Source organism: Thamnophis elegans, chromosome 5 (genome assembly GCF_009769535.1).
Source record: "Thamnophis elegans isolate rThaEle1 chromosome 5, rThaEle1.pri, whole genome shotgun sequence".
NCBI classification, from domain to species: Eukaryota; Metazoa; Chordata; class Lepidosauria; order Squamata; family Colubridae; genus Thamnophis; species Thamnophis elegans.
In genome coordinates, this window is record NC_045545.1 from 55,150,936 (window position 1) to 55,167,056 (window position 16,121).

Below are 16,121 nucleotides of genomic sequence, written 5' to 3' on the forward strand. Positions count from 1 at the left end.
CTGGAATTCTGCCCTTGTCAGACTCCCAGATAAACTAAAGGGGGGGGAGAGATAAGTGAAGACTACTTTATTGTAAGACTACAGTTATAAAATCTTGCAAGTCTGAAAGCGTAATTCTCCAACCATCTTTTTATTGCCTGAATAGGTTGGGGTGAAACTAAATTTCTTTCTTTGCACATTATCTAGTGCAGAGTGGACTCCTTCCCCTTTCGTTCCCTAGGCAGCATAACAACCCCCCCACCAATCTTCCAAAGTCATTCCATTACAACACTTTGTATATTACAAGTCCTAAAATGTGAATCGCAAAGGTGCTTTTTTTAAAAAGCAATTGGACTTCCTGGTTTTTCTTTGAAGATGTTTCACTTCTTATCCTAGAAACTTCTTCTGCTCTGACTCTATGATGGGGAATGGAAGGGTTTATACTCCTTGCAAACAGCTGGTCATTTACATTCTTTTAGCAAGTTATTAAGGCCACCTGGAGGTTTATCTGTGTCATCAATGTCACCTGAGTAGCGCAAATAGGTGTGGAAGCTTGGAACTATTGAAAGGACTGTGTTGTAGACTGGAGATAGATCAGAGGTGGTATTCATCAGGTTCTGACCAGTTCTGGAGAACCGGTAGCAGACATTTTGAGTAGTTCGGAGAACCAATAAATGCCACCTCTGACTGGCCCTGCCCCCATCTATTCTCTGTCTCCTGAGTCCCAGCTGATCGGGAGGGAATAGGGGTTTTGCAGTATCTATCTGCTGGAGTGGGGAGGGAATGGAGATTTTATAGTATCCTTCCCCTGCCACACCCACCAAGCCACGCCACACATACAGAACTGGTAGTAAACATTTTTGAATCCCATCACTGAGATAGATGATGCAGTATCCCTCCCCCTCTGTTGAATGCGGGGCTGTTCAATTTTGACCTAGATAGCCTCTTCGAGGTGTGAATCTTGCTAGTTTTCCTTTTTGCATCAATAAGCCATTTGGTTACTCATTTCCAAGTCTTATTTCTGCTTTCTGTCCCTTGTTTATAAAATGTCTGTCTTTGACTAGAGACACAAAAATTCCTGCTGACCAGTTTCAGCCCCTTGTCTTGTCCTATCCTGTCCTTCAAAGTGAATACAATATAGCTTTCATTTTAAAACATTGATCGGTCCCATTTTAAAGAGGCAGAAGTGTTGGGTTTTGAATATTTTTCAAATTTGTATGACAGTGGCTACAATCAGATGATCGTAACGCCTTAGATTAGAAATTAGCAATAGGTTTAAGTTTTTTTTGTGGGTGAAAAAAGAAAACACTAACTTTCTAGGTGTGAATCTTAATTTGTTGCTTTTCCCAAAATGGGGTACAGTGTGATTTATTTTTTTCTCAGGCCACATTTACTTATAAATCAGCATCAGGTTTATGCATTATTTGGAAGCAAAATGTTTGGAATAATAGGGGTCCATTGTGGACTTTTAAAAATATCTTCCTAAACTGACCTAATAGTTTAGGTTCAGAATATCACTTTCAATTTAAATTGGCTCCAGGCAGACAATTGTCCTGCCTTATTATCAGGTGGTTATTTATTTTAATGGAGTCTTGACTGACAGCAGGGAGTAAGCCACTGAACTGTGAACATATCAATTCTGAAAGGTGCTCCAATCACTGCTTTGGCATACTGTTTCCTGAATCTCTCAGGGAAGTGCAGATTGCTTTAATGTATATTTATCCTTATCTTGAGAGTTGTTTTAATTTTGCATTACACAATATACATTTTTTTAAAATTCAAAATGTGTTTCTACTGTCTTTTAAAAACCTAATTGCTCTGAGTTTTGACAATTTGCTCTTTAAAGCAGTGGAGTTAACCATATTTTTTTAAAGTTTGAAAAGCCATCACCTGTAATTCTGTAATTAATCAGTTCACTGAAATATAAAACATTTGAACTAATACTGAATAAGGAATACACACATCAAAATGTCAATAGTGTAGATACTTAGACATCCCTGTTATTTAATGAACTCTGTGTCAGCTAAGAAGATTAAAGAGTTTCTACTGAGCACTTTTCAAGAACACTTTACTTGACTAGGGCATAAACCTTTCTGTTCTTTTGAAATTCATATAACTTTTTATACATATTATAAGAAGAAAAGAACTGTGACCTTGAAGTTCAGGAAAGTAATTTCAAATATTTAAAGCGAGTCATATGAAATTTATTCTTATAACCAGTCCAGTTTTATGGAGCCCTTTAGAGATGGTCTCAGATGATCACCACAATATAGATTTCTATATTATAGTTAAGATGTAGGCTTAAATCTGGGGACATCTAGGTTTACATCCACTTTCAGCTGGCTCATGCTGTTTGAGTCATAGGGTTGTTATTGTGAAGCTGCCTTGAACTTCTTAGAAGAAAGTCAGTATATTAATGGGTGCATGCAAGTATAATCTGAATACTGTAGATCTTCAAGATTTTACCAAGGATTAAAATGATTGAGAAAAACCCTAGAAACAAATCCCTGGAGCTTATTACTGTGCAAAATCTGTTGGGTGAGGCAACTCTAGCCACCTCCTGATGCTTCTCTTGTGATCTGAATTGGCATCATATCTGTTCATAAGGAATGGATTCTCAGAGGATCTTTTCCTCATATAGGATAAAATTTTGTTTGTAAATAATCATTTTTATGTAATATAATATAGGTGTTAAGTTGTTAAGACTGAGAAAATTCATTTGAAAAAACACTGAACAATTTTAGTCCTGTCACTCTTTCTCAATCTAACAAGGTTGTTGCTGAAAGGATAAATAAAATAAAACCCCCATGTATATCCCTTGAGCATTGGAAAAAAAGGGAATAAACTAAGTAAAATGGGACCAGTCTAGTATTTGGTAGAAGGCCACCTGAAAAAAACCAGAATTGCAGGCTAGATTGGGGAAGGGAGAAAGTAAACCTTTTGGGGGGGGGGGGGAAAGCAGTGGCAATCTATGTTGCAGCCAAGAAAATTTCATGGACCTGTCCACATTATCATCAGGAGTCTCATTTTATTCAAGTGATAATTTACTTTAATTGTAAATTGGGTTTAGGTATTTGTGTAAATTGTTCACATAGCAAAATTAGGAAGTTGCTATTGAATACTGAGAGATACCGTGTTAACTATGTCTGTGGAGGTTGTGTCAGCTTCTTTTCACTGGGGGATTAATTGAAATTTCAGTTTGACCAGTGGGGCCTAAATGTATGTATGTGTGTATTAAATAAATTTATATGGTGGTGGATTTCACAAATTTGACTCTGATAAGCTAACAGCTGTTAAAAATAGTTAGGTAAAAGCATACAATGGTTGCCAAGGGTAAACCTAAACAAAGCAATTGAGGAAAAATCTGTCAACAAGCTATCTAATCTCACATCTCCCAGGAATTGGAATATATCCAAAACTTCAGTGCTTTACAAATTCTGGTTTGGTGTTAATGTATGCATATTTTATGTTCACACTCATTTTTGTAGTTTTCTGATTTATAGCAAGATTGACAATTTAAAGTATTGGCTTTAGTTTTTAAAGCTCTACATATCTTAAAGAACTTATTCTCTACATATAACACAACTGCCAAATATATTTGTCTTAGTTATGGTGCTGAAAATCCCATATTTATCACAGGTGAGATTGATGGAAACTATAGACAACATTTCATTTTCTGGAATTGCCTCCCCCAGACATCCTTTGATAAATTGTTAAAATGATGATATTTTCCATAGTAACTATTTCATTTACTGTTGAAGTAATATTGTGCATTACAGTAAAGGTGCCTGAGGTTATTATATTCATTGATTTTTTTTTAAATTTGTTCGTTTATGTTTTTATTGTTGAAGATCTATTTGAACAGCAAGTTTTGGTAGTATACAAATATAACAAGAAAATAAAATCACTTGTATCTGTTTATGTTACTTGTTAAGAATATCATCTCACAAATTATACAAAATGCAAAGAGATCCAGCAACATCCACAGGAACTCACTACTTCCCCCCAAATGACAAAAATCACACTGGAAGCTCTGCACCTTTGGGGTATCAGGGCAACCCTATATTTATAGTCAGCATATCTTTGACTATTGAATAGCAACTACAGTTTATGTCCTTCCAGAAACAATTGAGTGCTAATTGAATGCTGGACTAGATGAATGTTCACTGATCTGAGAGGGTTTTTAGTCTCAAATATCCATGTGATATATGATATTCTATGAATTATATATAGTTTCTTTTAAAGCATTGTATGTTTCATTTGGATTACATGGGACTCTTTAAAAGGGGGGGATTCAGTCAGCATACAAAAATATCTTTGTTTTATTATTAATGGAGTTACACCTGTACACTTTACCATTCTTAGTCTGAATATATTATAAATCATATTTTAAAAGCCATAGAACAAGGCAGAGAAAAGAGTAGAATATGAAATCATTCAATGAAGGAGAGAAATTAAGGTTAATAGTGTTGATTGGTTCTTACGTGAAGCAACACTGCCATCTCTGATCTGATCCATGAAGGTTTGCTTACACTACTGTACTATCAAGGGATCTCTGATTGAAAAGCTTAAATAATACTGGTTTTAGTTATTTCACAACAAACATGGTGGTTGATTTGTTCCAAATTATTTCTTACATAATAGTTTTCAAATGGAACATGGCAGCACTCTTTTTGAGTTTTTCTGATTCCTTGGTTTATTGCTCTCAAATATTTGAGAAATAAATTTTAATTCTTCAAAGATATTTTTCTTTCTTCTTTTAGAAATTGAAGGAATATCTGGAAGGGAGGAATCTCATCACCAAGCTCCAGGCCAAGCATGACCTCCTCCAGAAGACTTTGGGAGAAAGTAAGCATGAGAATTGCTTGTCACTGTGTCAGCCCAGCCTTTGTAATTACTAAATTAGGCAGCTGACTGAGCATAACAATCTTGGATTATCAATGCTAAGTGGACAAAGTCATGTTTTATGGATTTATTATTCCATCCCTGCAGTGCTGCTTAAGTAATGGCAAAAGAGAAGTGCTTAATGAGCCAATAATGTGCAACATCTATTTGTTTAAGTGAAACCATTTTCTCTCCCCTCCCATTTCAGCATATCTGCAGAATCAAATTAGGTTAATTCTTGCAATTAATCATTTTTTTTCTCATGGTGTGCAAATATTCTGTCATTAGGGAAGCACTTTTATTGTTGGACTATGTTGCTTACCATGTCTGTATGGATTTTTAGTCACACAGGAAAACTGGGTGTTTTCAAGTAGAATTAAAAAGTACTTTGGGATGCCTATAGCCTATTGGCGCTTTAATAAAATGAATGGATTACCAGTGGTTATTGCTGGAATTAATTGTCTGGTGCCAATGATCAAATCAAAGATGCCGTTTCATAATCTGAAAAGAGCAAGGATAGAAAAACTAAATAAGTTGGCAGAATGGCTTTCCCTTTTAATTTAACTGCACGAATCAACTCCAAACAATAAAGTAGCTCTTGATATTGATCTGGTTCCACTTAATTATTCAAGGCCTTGGAGAGAAAATATAAATAACAAAATTTATTCTAAACTGTAATGAACCAATATTTTGCAGAACTTTCTTTGATTCTTATAAAATCTTTTCCTGAGCCATGTGGCTGAGATCCCCTGGCTAAGAACAGGCAGTTTTGAGTATATAATTTATATTTGGGGAATTATTATAGAAACTTGACATTTTTATTTCTTCAGACTGTGAAGAAGTCTAGGAGAAGTAATGCAAATGACTCGGAAAGGGCTCTGTGGTCTGAATACCCAAATTATTGGATGAAATTATTTGTTATTTTTAACCAAAAATATAACCAAAATTGTTCTTCATCCCACTGGAAGTCAAAGGAAGCAGTATACATAATTTTTAAAAAAGATTTTTCAGTTAAAGAAATTATTCAGCTATCATGTAAAGTAAAACAAGTCAGAAAGGTTATTTCCTTTGAGCATTTCCCTCCCTTTGAGTATCACCATATAATACTCAAGCTGACCCAGTGACAAACCACATTCTTGAGTCATTGCTGATTTCTGCATTCTAGCATACTGCTTCTCTTAACTGCTTGCCCCTTTAACTGACTCCCTGCTGGGAGAGCATCAGAAACACTGAAGGTATTTTTTGCCTGATTTCATAAATCAGAAAACCTCCTTTTTCTGGTACTCAGTGAAGCTTTTGTGAATTCACATTGCTCACAAAGATCCCAGTCCCAAATCTAAGCTATTTAAAAAGAGATAAATACAATTATCTGGGTGGGCAAGAATGTTAGAAGAATACACTGCTTTCCAATCTGAAGCAAAATGCTATAAATTGAAGAGGGTTTAGATGTTAATCTTAACCACTGTTGATAAATGTTGTCGGACCAGAAACTGCTTGCTTGAAATCTTTGGCATTGTTTCTTTGTTAGCGATTGCTTGACAGACTGCAAAATACGACTGGCTATCTAGCTTTGGGGCAAAACAATATTGATTTGTTTTCTCTGTCCCCTTCTATTTCCGACTTGTAAATTATTTTACTCTGGACATGGCAGGTTCCATTAATAGAAAATATCAGCAGGTCTTTTGGTAACAAATAATTATTTCCCATCTTTTACCTGCATTTGTTAATTTAATACTAAAGCCTTTTGACGTTGTTAAAGCCATGTAGTTATATACATATTAATATTCTGTAATGGAAATGGGCAGATGGCAAAAAACTCTAGTTTAGTATAATGTTATTATAAAATATGAACTGCTTTGAATAATTAAGTTTTTCCGCTGAAAGTGGGAAAGTGATTGTTTAAAATGTGTTATTTATTGTCCATGATTAACAATTATCTGTCTTTGATTCATTTCATTTCTGATCTTGGGGGAAAATTATTCCTGGTATAAATCAATACCATTGCAATAGAGAAAGCTATCTTAGTTTTGTTATCTGTCAAATGACACGTGTCTTCTCTATTACTGTAAGTTGAGATCCTTTTAAATATTGCTCATAATGCCCCAGGCATTGCAGTTTGGTGTCTTTTTTCCTCATTTGAAATATTTGTGGGTTTAAAAATAAATAAATAAAAAGACAGGAAATAATAAAACCATGGACTTCTGAACTAGCTAGTGTGCTAGTGCATTGTACCTTGTTGAGTAACCAGCAGCTCTCCAGAGGTATGGCGTGAAAGATCAGTTAATCCACAGCCAGCATGACCAGATTGGATAGAACATTCCATGCTAATAAATCTAAAAATGTGGTGCACATTTTCTGAGTGATTTCTGAAAAGTAGTCATCTCTTACTGAGAAAGATAAAGAAATGCCATACTTCCTGCCATGCCTTCTTATGACACTTTAACATTTCTAGCAGGTATACAGCAAATCAGTGTCTAAAGAACAAGGCAAGTCCTCAGATAGCTAAGAACTGTTCTGTACATTTCCCTATCTAGTAGAAGAGAATATTAGTAGCTCGTGGTTGAACTTTTGAGATTTTTATGTTGTCTGAACTTTCTTTATTGTTATCTTTCATTATTCAACTAGGTAACATAGGTATGAGTAGGGGTGATGTTTGCTGCCTATTTATATGTAATAATTTGCCCTATTTACTCTACCACATCTCCACTAAAACTAGTAGAGCAAGCTCAGAGCACAAGAACTCCATATTTTATGATTTGCTGTTGATCATCTTGATCAAAATGACTGCTCTGGAGGGGAATCATCCCTCCCATAATAGTTTCTTCCAATTCCCTTTCAAATTTTTTCACATGCCTGCTTATCCTGCAAATTTTTCCCCTCTGATTAAAAACATAATTTGTTTTCATTTTTCTCATCACAGGTCAAAGGACTGACTGCTCTCTTGCGAGGTAGGTGTGGCAGCAAGCAGCTTCCTTGTTTGAGTATCTTCCAACAAGCAAAACAGGAGTTTCCTGCAACCAAATGTTAACTAATTCAACTCCAGTCATTGCTTTGATGGCATCACAGGTTTTCAATGCTCTTTTATAAAATGTTCATGGAAATATTGGTTTCATTTAGAAATCTTTGGGACAGGTCTATCGGTGTCCCCCCCCAAAAAAAAAATATGTTAGGAGATGAGGCCACTTGTAAACTATAATATTCATCAGAAACAATAGTATTAGCTGTGGTACACAGTGAGAAATTGTTGCCATGCAATTTATTCCCTTTGGTGTGTGTTGCGGAATTTGGATCCAGTGGAATTTTGAAGGGGGACGCAGTGGCTCAGTGACTAAAATTTGTTGATCAGAAGGTCAGCGGTTCGAATTCCTAGTGCCGTATAACAGAGTGAGCTCCTATTACTTGTCCAAGCTTCTGCCAACCTAGCAGTTCGAAATGCAAGTAGAAAAATAGAGACCACCTTGGTGGGAAGATAACAGCACCCCGTGCGCCTTGGGCATTTAGTCATGCCAGCCACATAACCACAGAGAAGTCTTTGGACAGCACTGGCTCTTTGACTTAGAATAAGAGATGAGCACCGCCCCTAGAGCCGGAAACGACTAGCATGCATGTGCAGGGGAACCTTTTCCTTTACCACTAGATCATTACAGAGATTTGCATAATATTGATCATAACATTTTACTGTCAATCGAAGGGCCAAAGGAGCTATTACATTTGATAATGGCTTTACACTAGCAGTGGATATCTCTATCCAATTATCCACATAGGCACAAAATATTATGATAGTTGTATAAGTATTTTGAGACCATAAAACCATTTGCTTCCTCACCTTTGCTCGAGAACTTTTTTGCTGGTAGAAAATGGGACATATAGGTAAAAGATAAAGTCCTCTTGACCTAGTCATGTAACAGATATGACTGCACATTTTCTTGTCAAAGATATAGAAGTGGGATGCTGTAGCCTTTCTCAAAAGGAAACAAGGGTACAGAATTCCAAATGAATTTGAAAAGCAAAATGTAACTTGGAAGCCTGTAATCATGTTCCTGTATTCATGTTGATAATCCTGCCTATATTCATGTTGATAATGTGACAAAATTAGTGGACCAGAGGAATGCCGTCGATATAGTTTACTTGGATTTCAGTAAGGCATTTGATAAGGTAGACCATAACCTACTGCTAGATAAAGTAGAAGAATGTGGATTAGACAGCATCAGCACCAGATAGATTTGTAACTGGCTGACCAACCGCACTCAACGTGTAGTTCTCAATGGAACTGCATCTTCATGGAGGAAAGTATGCAGTGGAGTACCCCAAGGCTCTGTTTTGGGCCCAGTACTCTTCAATATCTTCAATGATTTGGATGAGGGAATAAATGGGGAACTCATCAAATTTACAGATGACACCAAGCTAGCAGGAATAGCCAACACTCCGCAAGATAGGCTAAAGATACAGAAGGATCTTGACAAACTTGAACATTGGGCACTATCTAATAAAATGAAATTCAATGGTGAAAAGAGTAAGATTCTACATTTAGGCAAGAAAAACAAAATGCACAGGTACAGTATAGGTGGTACCTTGCTCAACAATAGTAACTGTGAAAGGGATCTTGGAGCCATAGTGGACAACCATTTAAATATGAGCCAGCAGTGTGCAGCAGCTGCCAAAAAAGCCAACACAGTTCTAGGCTGCATAAACAGAGGGATAGACTCAAGCTCACATGAAGTGTTAATACCACTTTATAATGCCTTGGTAAGGCCACACTTGGAATACTGCATTCAGTTTTGGTCACCACGATGTAGAAAAGATGTGGAGACGCTATAAATAGTGCAGAGAAGAGCAACAAAGATAATTAGGGGACTGGAGACTAAAACATATAAAGAACTGTTGCAGGAACTGGGTATGTCTAGTTTAATAGAAAGAAGGACTAGAGGAGACATGATAGCAGTGTTCAAATATCTCAGGGGTTGCCACAAAGAAGAGGGAGTCAAACTATTTTCCAAGGCACCTGAGGATAGAAGAAGAAGCAATGGGTGGAAACTAATCAAGGAGAGAAGCAATTTAGAACGGAGGAGAAATTTCCTGACAGTTAGAACAATTAATCAGTGGAACAGTTTGCCTCCAGAAGTTGTGAATCCCCCAACACTGGAAGTCTTTAAGATGATGTTGGATTGCCATTTGTCTGAAACGGTATAGGGTTTCCTGCCTAGGCAGGGGGTTGGACTAGAAGACCTCCAAGGTCCCTTCCAACTTTGCTATTGTATTGTATTGTATTGTATTATTGTATGTTCCAATTACCAAGTGCACTTGAGAAAGAGAAAGAAAAAGAGTTTCAGGTTAATAACATTTTACTGTGCTGCATTTTTTTAACTGGTTGAGTTCTCACATCATGCTAAGCCATAAACCTTATAAACCATAATGGTTGATTGGTTTGATTCTGGCTTAACTCATTGTGAACCAAGCCCATGATTTGATTATTTAGCCAATAATATATCATAAGTTCTCTAGATTTACTCAAGCTAGCACTGTGCTCTGCTAGATTAATCTCTATCCAGTAGGATAAAAAGCCCTGAAAAAAAATATTGAAGTGCTTTTGATTGCCTAACAGAGGAGGGGAAAGATCAATCATACAGAGGTTTTTCTTCCATTTTGCCCCACTGACCCCATCTGGTCTGACAGAGAATTGGATTAAATCAGTGAAGAGAATAAACGTTTTGTTATAACTGGGCCTGACATCAATCATTCTATCATAAATGTCATTGCAGATGTGGAAATAATAATTGAAAAAAATGACTTTTTATAGGTCTTCTGTGGAATGTTACAAATCTCCAAATTGCCATTATTGTTGGCCTAGAAGCAAAGATGTATGTCCATATGGTACATGTTTGTATTTTTTTTTAAAGGTTAGCTGTTCTGGAATAATTACTTTAATTTATATATCCCTGTGGAAAGAAAGATAGGATATAAATCAAGTAAATAAATAAAATTTAAAAATCAAGGTCAGCTGATAATTCCTAATTGGGAACTGACACTTGCAGTAATGAAATAGGATTCATTGTGGTACTATATTAAATATAATGGTAGTATTGAGATCAGCATTTGAAAATACATTAAATTGGCTGTGGAAGGAACCTGCATCACCATCATTTTCATTTAATTATTATTAATAATAATTCAACTATGATTGGGAGTATATTGGAATTCCATTACTATTCAAATCATTGCAATGTAATAATAATAATAATAATAATAATCATACAGTTTATTGATATCGCTGTACCAAGAGATGCCAGACTTGAAGAAAAAATTAAGAAATATTGTGAGCTAGCCATCGAAACTACAAGGCTATGGATGAAATACGTAACAGTTATACCCATTGTCATCGGGGCACTTGGTACCATATCCAAGAATTTTACAAAACACATCAAGAAATTGCAGCATCCTGCAATAATACCAGCACAGCAAAAAAACTGCACTACTCGGAACATCATATACTTTAAGAAGATACTTGGTTGATACCTAGGATGCTGGCAGCAACCCATATCAACCATCAATACCAGTCAATGGTATTTGTAACACATTTAAATGCTCGGTTGACTGAGTTTCATATTTAATTAATAGATGATAGATAGATAGATGATAGATAGATAGATAGATAGATAGATAGATAGATAGATAGATGATAGATAGATGATAGATAGATAGATAGATAGATAGATAGATAGATAGATAGATAGATAGATAGATAGGATGCTGGCAGTAACCTGTATCAGTGCCAGTCAATGATATTTGTGATACATTTTTAAATGTTCAGTTGACTGAGTTCCATGTTTAATGAATAAAAGAGATAATAATAATAATAATAATAATAATAATAATAATAATAATAATAATAATAATTGATGTACCACTCAACACCAACAACTTCTTACAATTATCAAAACATTTAAAAACAAAGAAGAGTAGGAAAACACATATAAAAACAGCATAATACAGAACAACAACAGAGGAAGCATCTGGATTTTTTCTTAATTCTTGATTATTATTTTCAAAATACCACAACATTAAAAGTATGTTTCTTAAGCACAAGAAGGTTGCTTTTCTTTCAAATTCATCATCCATCTATTCTGGCAAGGAGTTGAATTAAATAGGATTTTTTCCCATTAACCTTTATTTCCAGCAGCTATAGGAAAATTGCTTTATTTTAAGGACAGTTGATTCAATATCTGGTTGAATATGAATAGATGGCTTCTTCCAGTCAGCATAGACCATTCTAAGCTAGATGGATCAATATTCTGAATTGTGTTGGTAGAACAGGATCCTTCATGTTCTCTGTGTTTGTTATTCTGACTGAGTTCCCACTTTCCACTAAACCAGGGGTGTCAAACTCTATTTCATTGAGACCCCCATCAGGATTATGTTTGACCTCAGGGGAGAGGGGTGGGTGTAGCTAGAATGGGCGTGCCAGTTCGACATCACTCATGCCAGGGGCGCCTGTGATAACTCGAGTGCTCTGCTAGAGAAAACAGGCTCCCCGTTCCGTTTTCAGCTGCGATAGCCTCCTGCAACCGGAATTCCATTTTCACTGGCAGAGGCACCATGGGCCAGGCCTTCGCTGTTTCCAGGGTGGCCCTGGGGGCCAGATCTAAGCACCCTGAGGGCCGGATCTGGCCCTGGGCCTTGAGATTGACATTGCACTAGACAATGATATTTAAAGCATAGTTTGTTTGCCAACCCAGGCTCACACAGGAAATTAAGACCAAAGCAAATCAATCATATTCTGGCTAACCATAATATATAAACTAACTCATTTATGTTATCTCACACCCTAATGACACTTTCTATTGAAGTCTCAAAGAGGAGACTAAGAAGGAAACAAGATTTAATCCTTACATTTTTGTCCATCCCTTCCAATCTTCTTTATCAAAATTGCTGTTTATCCGACAACATAAATAGTAGGGAAGCAGCTTCTATTAACTTGCTTTCAGTTGATGGATAATAGGGAAAAGTGAACATAACTCCTGGGGTTCTAAGTAAACTTCATGAAAAACAACTGGGCATCACATTGTAATTGCAAGCAACTATTTGTCCATTGTAGGTGAAAATAAGCATATAGTAGTATATACATATAGGCAGTAAATAAGCTCAATCATTTTTGTGTGTGTCATTTGCCACTGATTTGGGGCAATAATATTAGGTTAACTATTTATTGTTAACCATTATGAAGCTATTGTCAAAATAACAAAATTGGATGTAAATCATGGTGAAATTCTTTTTTTTTTTACTACCGGTTCTGTGGGCATGGCTTGGTGGGCGTGGCAGGGGAAATATACTGCAAAATCTCCATTCCCACCCAACTCCAGGGGAAGAATATTTCAAAATCTCCATTCCCTCCCCTCTCTGGTTCCAGCCAGTGGTATTTGCCAGTTCTTCAAACTACTCAAAATTTCTGCTACCGGTTCTCCAGAACCTATCAGAACCTGCTGAATTTCACCCTTGATGTAAATATGTAAGATTTTAAAATGTGTGCATTGTATTTATATACTAAAATTGATAGTTGAACCAATTTCATTATATTTAAGTACAATGACAATAAAGACTATACTTATACTTACTTATAGGACACCAGAGCAGAAAACAAACAGAATAAGGAAATGGAAATGGAAATGGAAAACTACTTTTTTTTTTTTGACAGACTACTGCTCTGTATCAGTGGCCCCCAATCTTTTCGGCAGCAGGAACCATTTCTGTGGATGTGGGTTTTTTTGTGGACCAGAGGAGGGGGTATTCATGTGCTGCCTGCATCCTGTGGATGGAGCTTCCATTTTTTTATTATTATTATTTTTTGCGTGGCCCGGTTTCTGGCATGCCGTGGGCTGATTTCAATCCACAGACCAAGGGTTGGGGACTCCTGCTCTATATTATCTGTAGATGTGTACTGCAGCTAAGTAGTGATGGAAAAACTATTCTGAAATTAGAATTTCTATATACACCAAAATATTATTAACTGCTATCGCATCCAAAAACTTGTATGGAGTGAGTATGTCATGTACTCCAATTTTTTTCCTTCAAAAGTTATTTTAGAAGTCATAAGTCAGCCTAGAGAGAACTCTGTTTTCCCATAGGAAAGATTTCAATCACATCAGTTCAAGTGTAGTTCCACAGGTCCTCAGGAGAGCCATCCAAGTGATTAAATTGAAGTGCCTTGGATCTGTAGATAAATTATAAAGACAAACTAAACTTCTGTGAGTCTTAAGGACTCCTGAGAAATATCATTAGGTTAGCTGCTACCATAGATACACTGCATAAATCTTCTAGCTAACTTCAAATATCACTACATTCCTTGATCATTGAAAACTGTGATCAGAGAAACCCATTAATCCTCTTCCTCAAGTGACATTCTCAGCAGATATGATGATACTCCAATATATTTAAAATGAGTGACAAGGTGTTCCACATGAGAACACCTAAGCAAATGTTTTAATGGCCATTCTACTCTTTCTGAGTCTCCTAGTAATATATAAAAAATCACAAACATATTTATGAGATGGTTTGTATTTGATCTTGTTATTTCAATCCTACTACTTTTATTGAAGACATGTTTTAATAAAGTGTCATTAAGTTTGGATTCATTTTAGAGAAAATAATTTGAATTTTCCTGACCAGTGTGGCTGTAAATTACCCAGCAGAGCACGCCTTTCTTAGCATGGTGCTGCCTTTAAATAATTTCTAAATGACATTGCAGAAAGAAGGGACTTTATAGTGATGCTCTATAAGATTGGAAGTAAAAGGTTAAATATAGCCTTCTGTTAGCAATAAGCCCTGCTGTGCCTGTTTGACTATTATAGTACTTTTATTTTAAATTAGATTTTAAAACTTGGAAGTAAATTAATGGAAATATTTCTTGTCTTTGATTCTTCTGTACCGCTACTCACTGATGAGCTATTTATATTTCAAATAAACTGATACTTTGATTGTAAATGATTTATTTGAAACATGTTTTTGTTTTCTCTTTCTGTTCTCCCTCATCTGTTGATAATGGTTCATGTGAATTCTTGGATCAACAGCAGACGCAGTTCTACTATAAGAAAGCAGGTAAGAAATTTATTTAAATGACAATCAAATCACTCTATAGTTGTCAGTTGTTGCTGTAAGTTGTTTCTGGACTGGTCTTTTTTGCAGCAATATTTTGTGGGCTGCTTTAAAAGGAGCAGAGAGTCTAGAACATGGAAAGCAACTGTTCATTAGTAATTCTTCTTTGCCTGGGTCAGACCCCATATGAAATATTTTGTGTGGTTCTGGCCACTGCATCTCTAAAAGAATGATGACCAATTCGAGTAAGTTCAGCAGAGCACAACCAAGATAGTGAAGGAAACCAAACCCAGAGTAGTTAAAGAACAAGGATCTTATAAGAAGGACAACTAAGGTGAAATATGAAAGCAGTCTTCAAATTTTGATGGGTTGTCACACAGAAGATTATTTTTTTTCCATTACCATGGAGGATAGGTCAGAAACATTGAGTTAAAACTATAAGACGTTTGTTGACTGAGCTATCAACAGTAGAACAGGCTGCCATATGTTATGACAAATTTTCCTTTACTAGAGTGCTTGAAGCAAAAAAACGTAATTGTTCCTACATTGCATAGCGGCTGAATTAAATTATCTCTATAGTACCTTCCAACTTTATGTTTCTCTGATTTTATAGTAGAAGATAAGATAATCATTGAAAATGTTTGAGAAAAACAAAGAAAATGGATAAGTGCAAAACTTAAAAGAGAAATATATAAAAATCATCATATATTGTATAAATGCACAAGTGCTTAGTTGGAGAGTAAGATGAAGAAAAAAAACCAAAACCAAATTTATTTTAACATTTAATAGAATATATAGTACTATCAGAATATATCAAAAGATTCTTTATATTGCTCATTTATTTAAAGCATTTATACCTTGCAGCTGTCAAACATACCCAGTGAAGTTTGCAGATCAATAATCCCTTCTCTAATATTTATAAACAAAAAAGCTGCTACATAGAAGGTGAAAGGGACATTTGCCTCTTCCTCTGATACTGCCTAAGCACATTTGTGAGGACGAGGCATAACCTGATACTAGATTCCTGAGAAATCAACCAATGCTTACCCTATGTTAGAAATTATCTCACACATCATTAGCAACACTATTGAAACCTGTTTTGAGATAAGGTTTCATCAGGATCACCAATATCACTTGGTGGAGAATAGCTCAGAATCTGTATTTCGTGCCAT

The 16,121-nt window shown here is 35.8% G+C and overlaps 1 protein-coding gene across 5 annotated transcripts in view; it reads left to right on the plus strand.

Annotated features, from left to right (window-relative positions):
- SRGAP2 (SLIT-ROBO Rho GTPase activating protein 2) overlaps window positions 1–16,121 on the plus strand; it is a 207,071-nt gene that overhangs the window by 150,904 nt on the left and 40,046 nt on the right. For 3 of the 5 annotated variants that reach the window (XM_032217259.1, XM_032217255.1, XM_032217256.1), the window contains exons 11-13: window positions 4,743–4,827; window positions 7,784–7,811; window positions 14,925–14,952. In XM_032217259.1, the coding sequence (XP_032073150.1) occupies window positions 4,743–4,827; window positions 7,784–7,811; window positions 14,925–14,952 (141 nt within the window). The remainder of the gene's footprint in view (window positions 1–4,742; window positions 4,828–7,783; window positions 7,812–14,924; window positions 14,953–16,121) is intronic. The other 2 variants (XM_032217258.1, XM_032217257.1) reach the window with 1 other exon arrangement.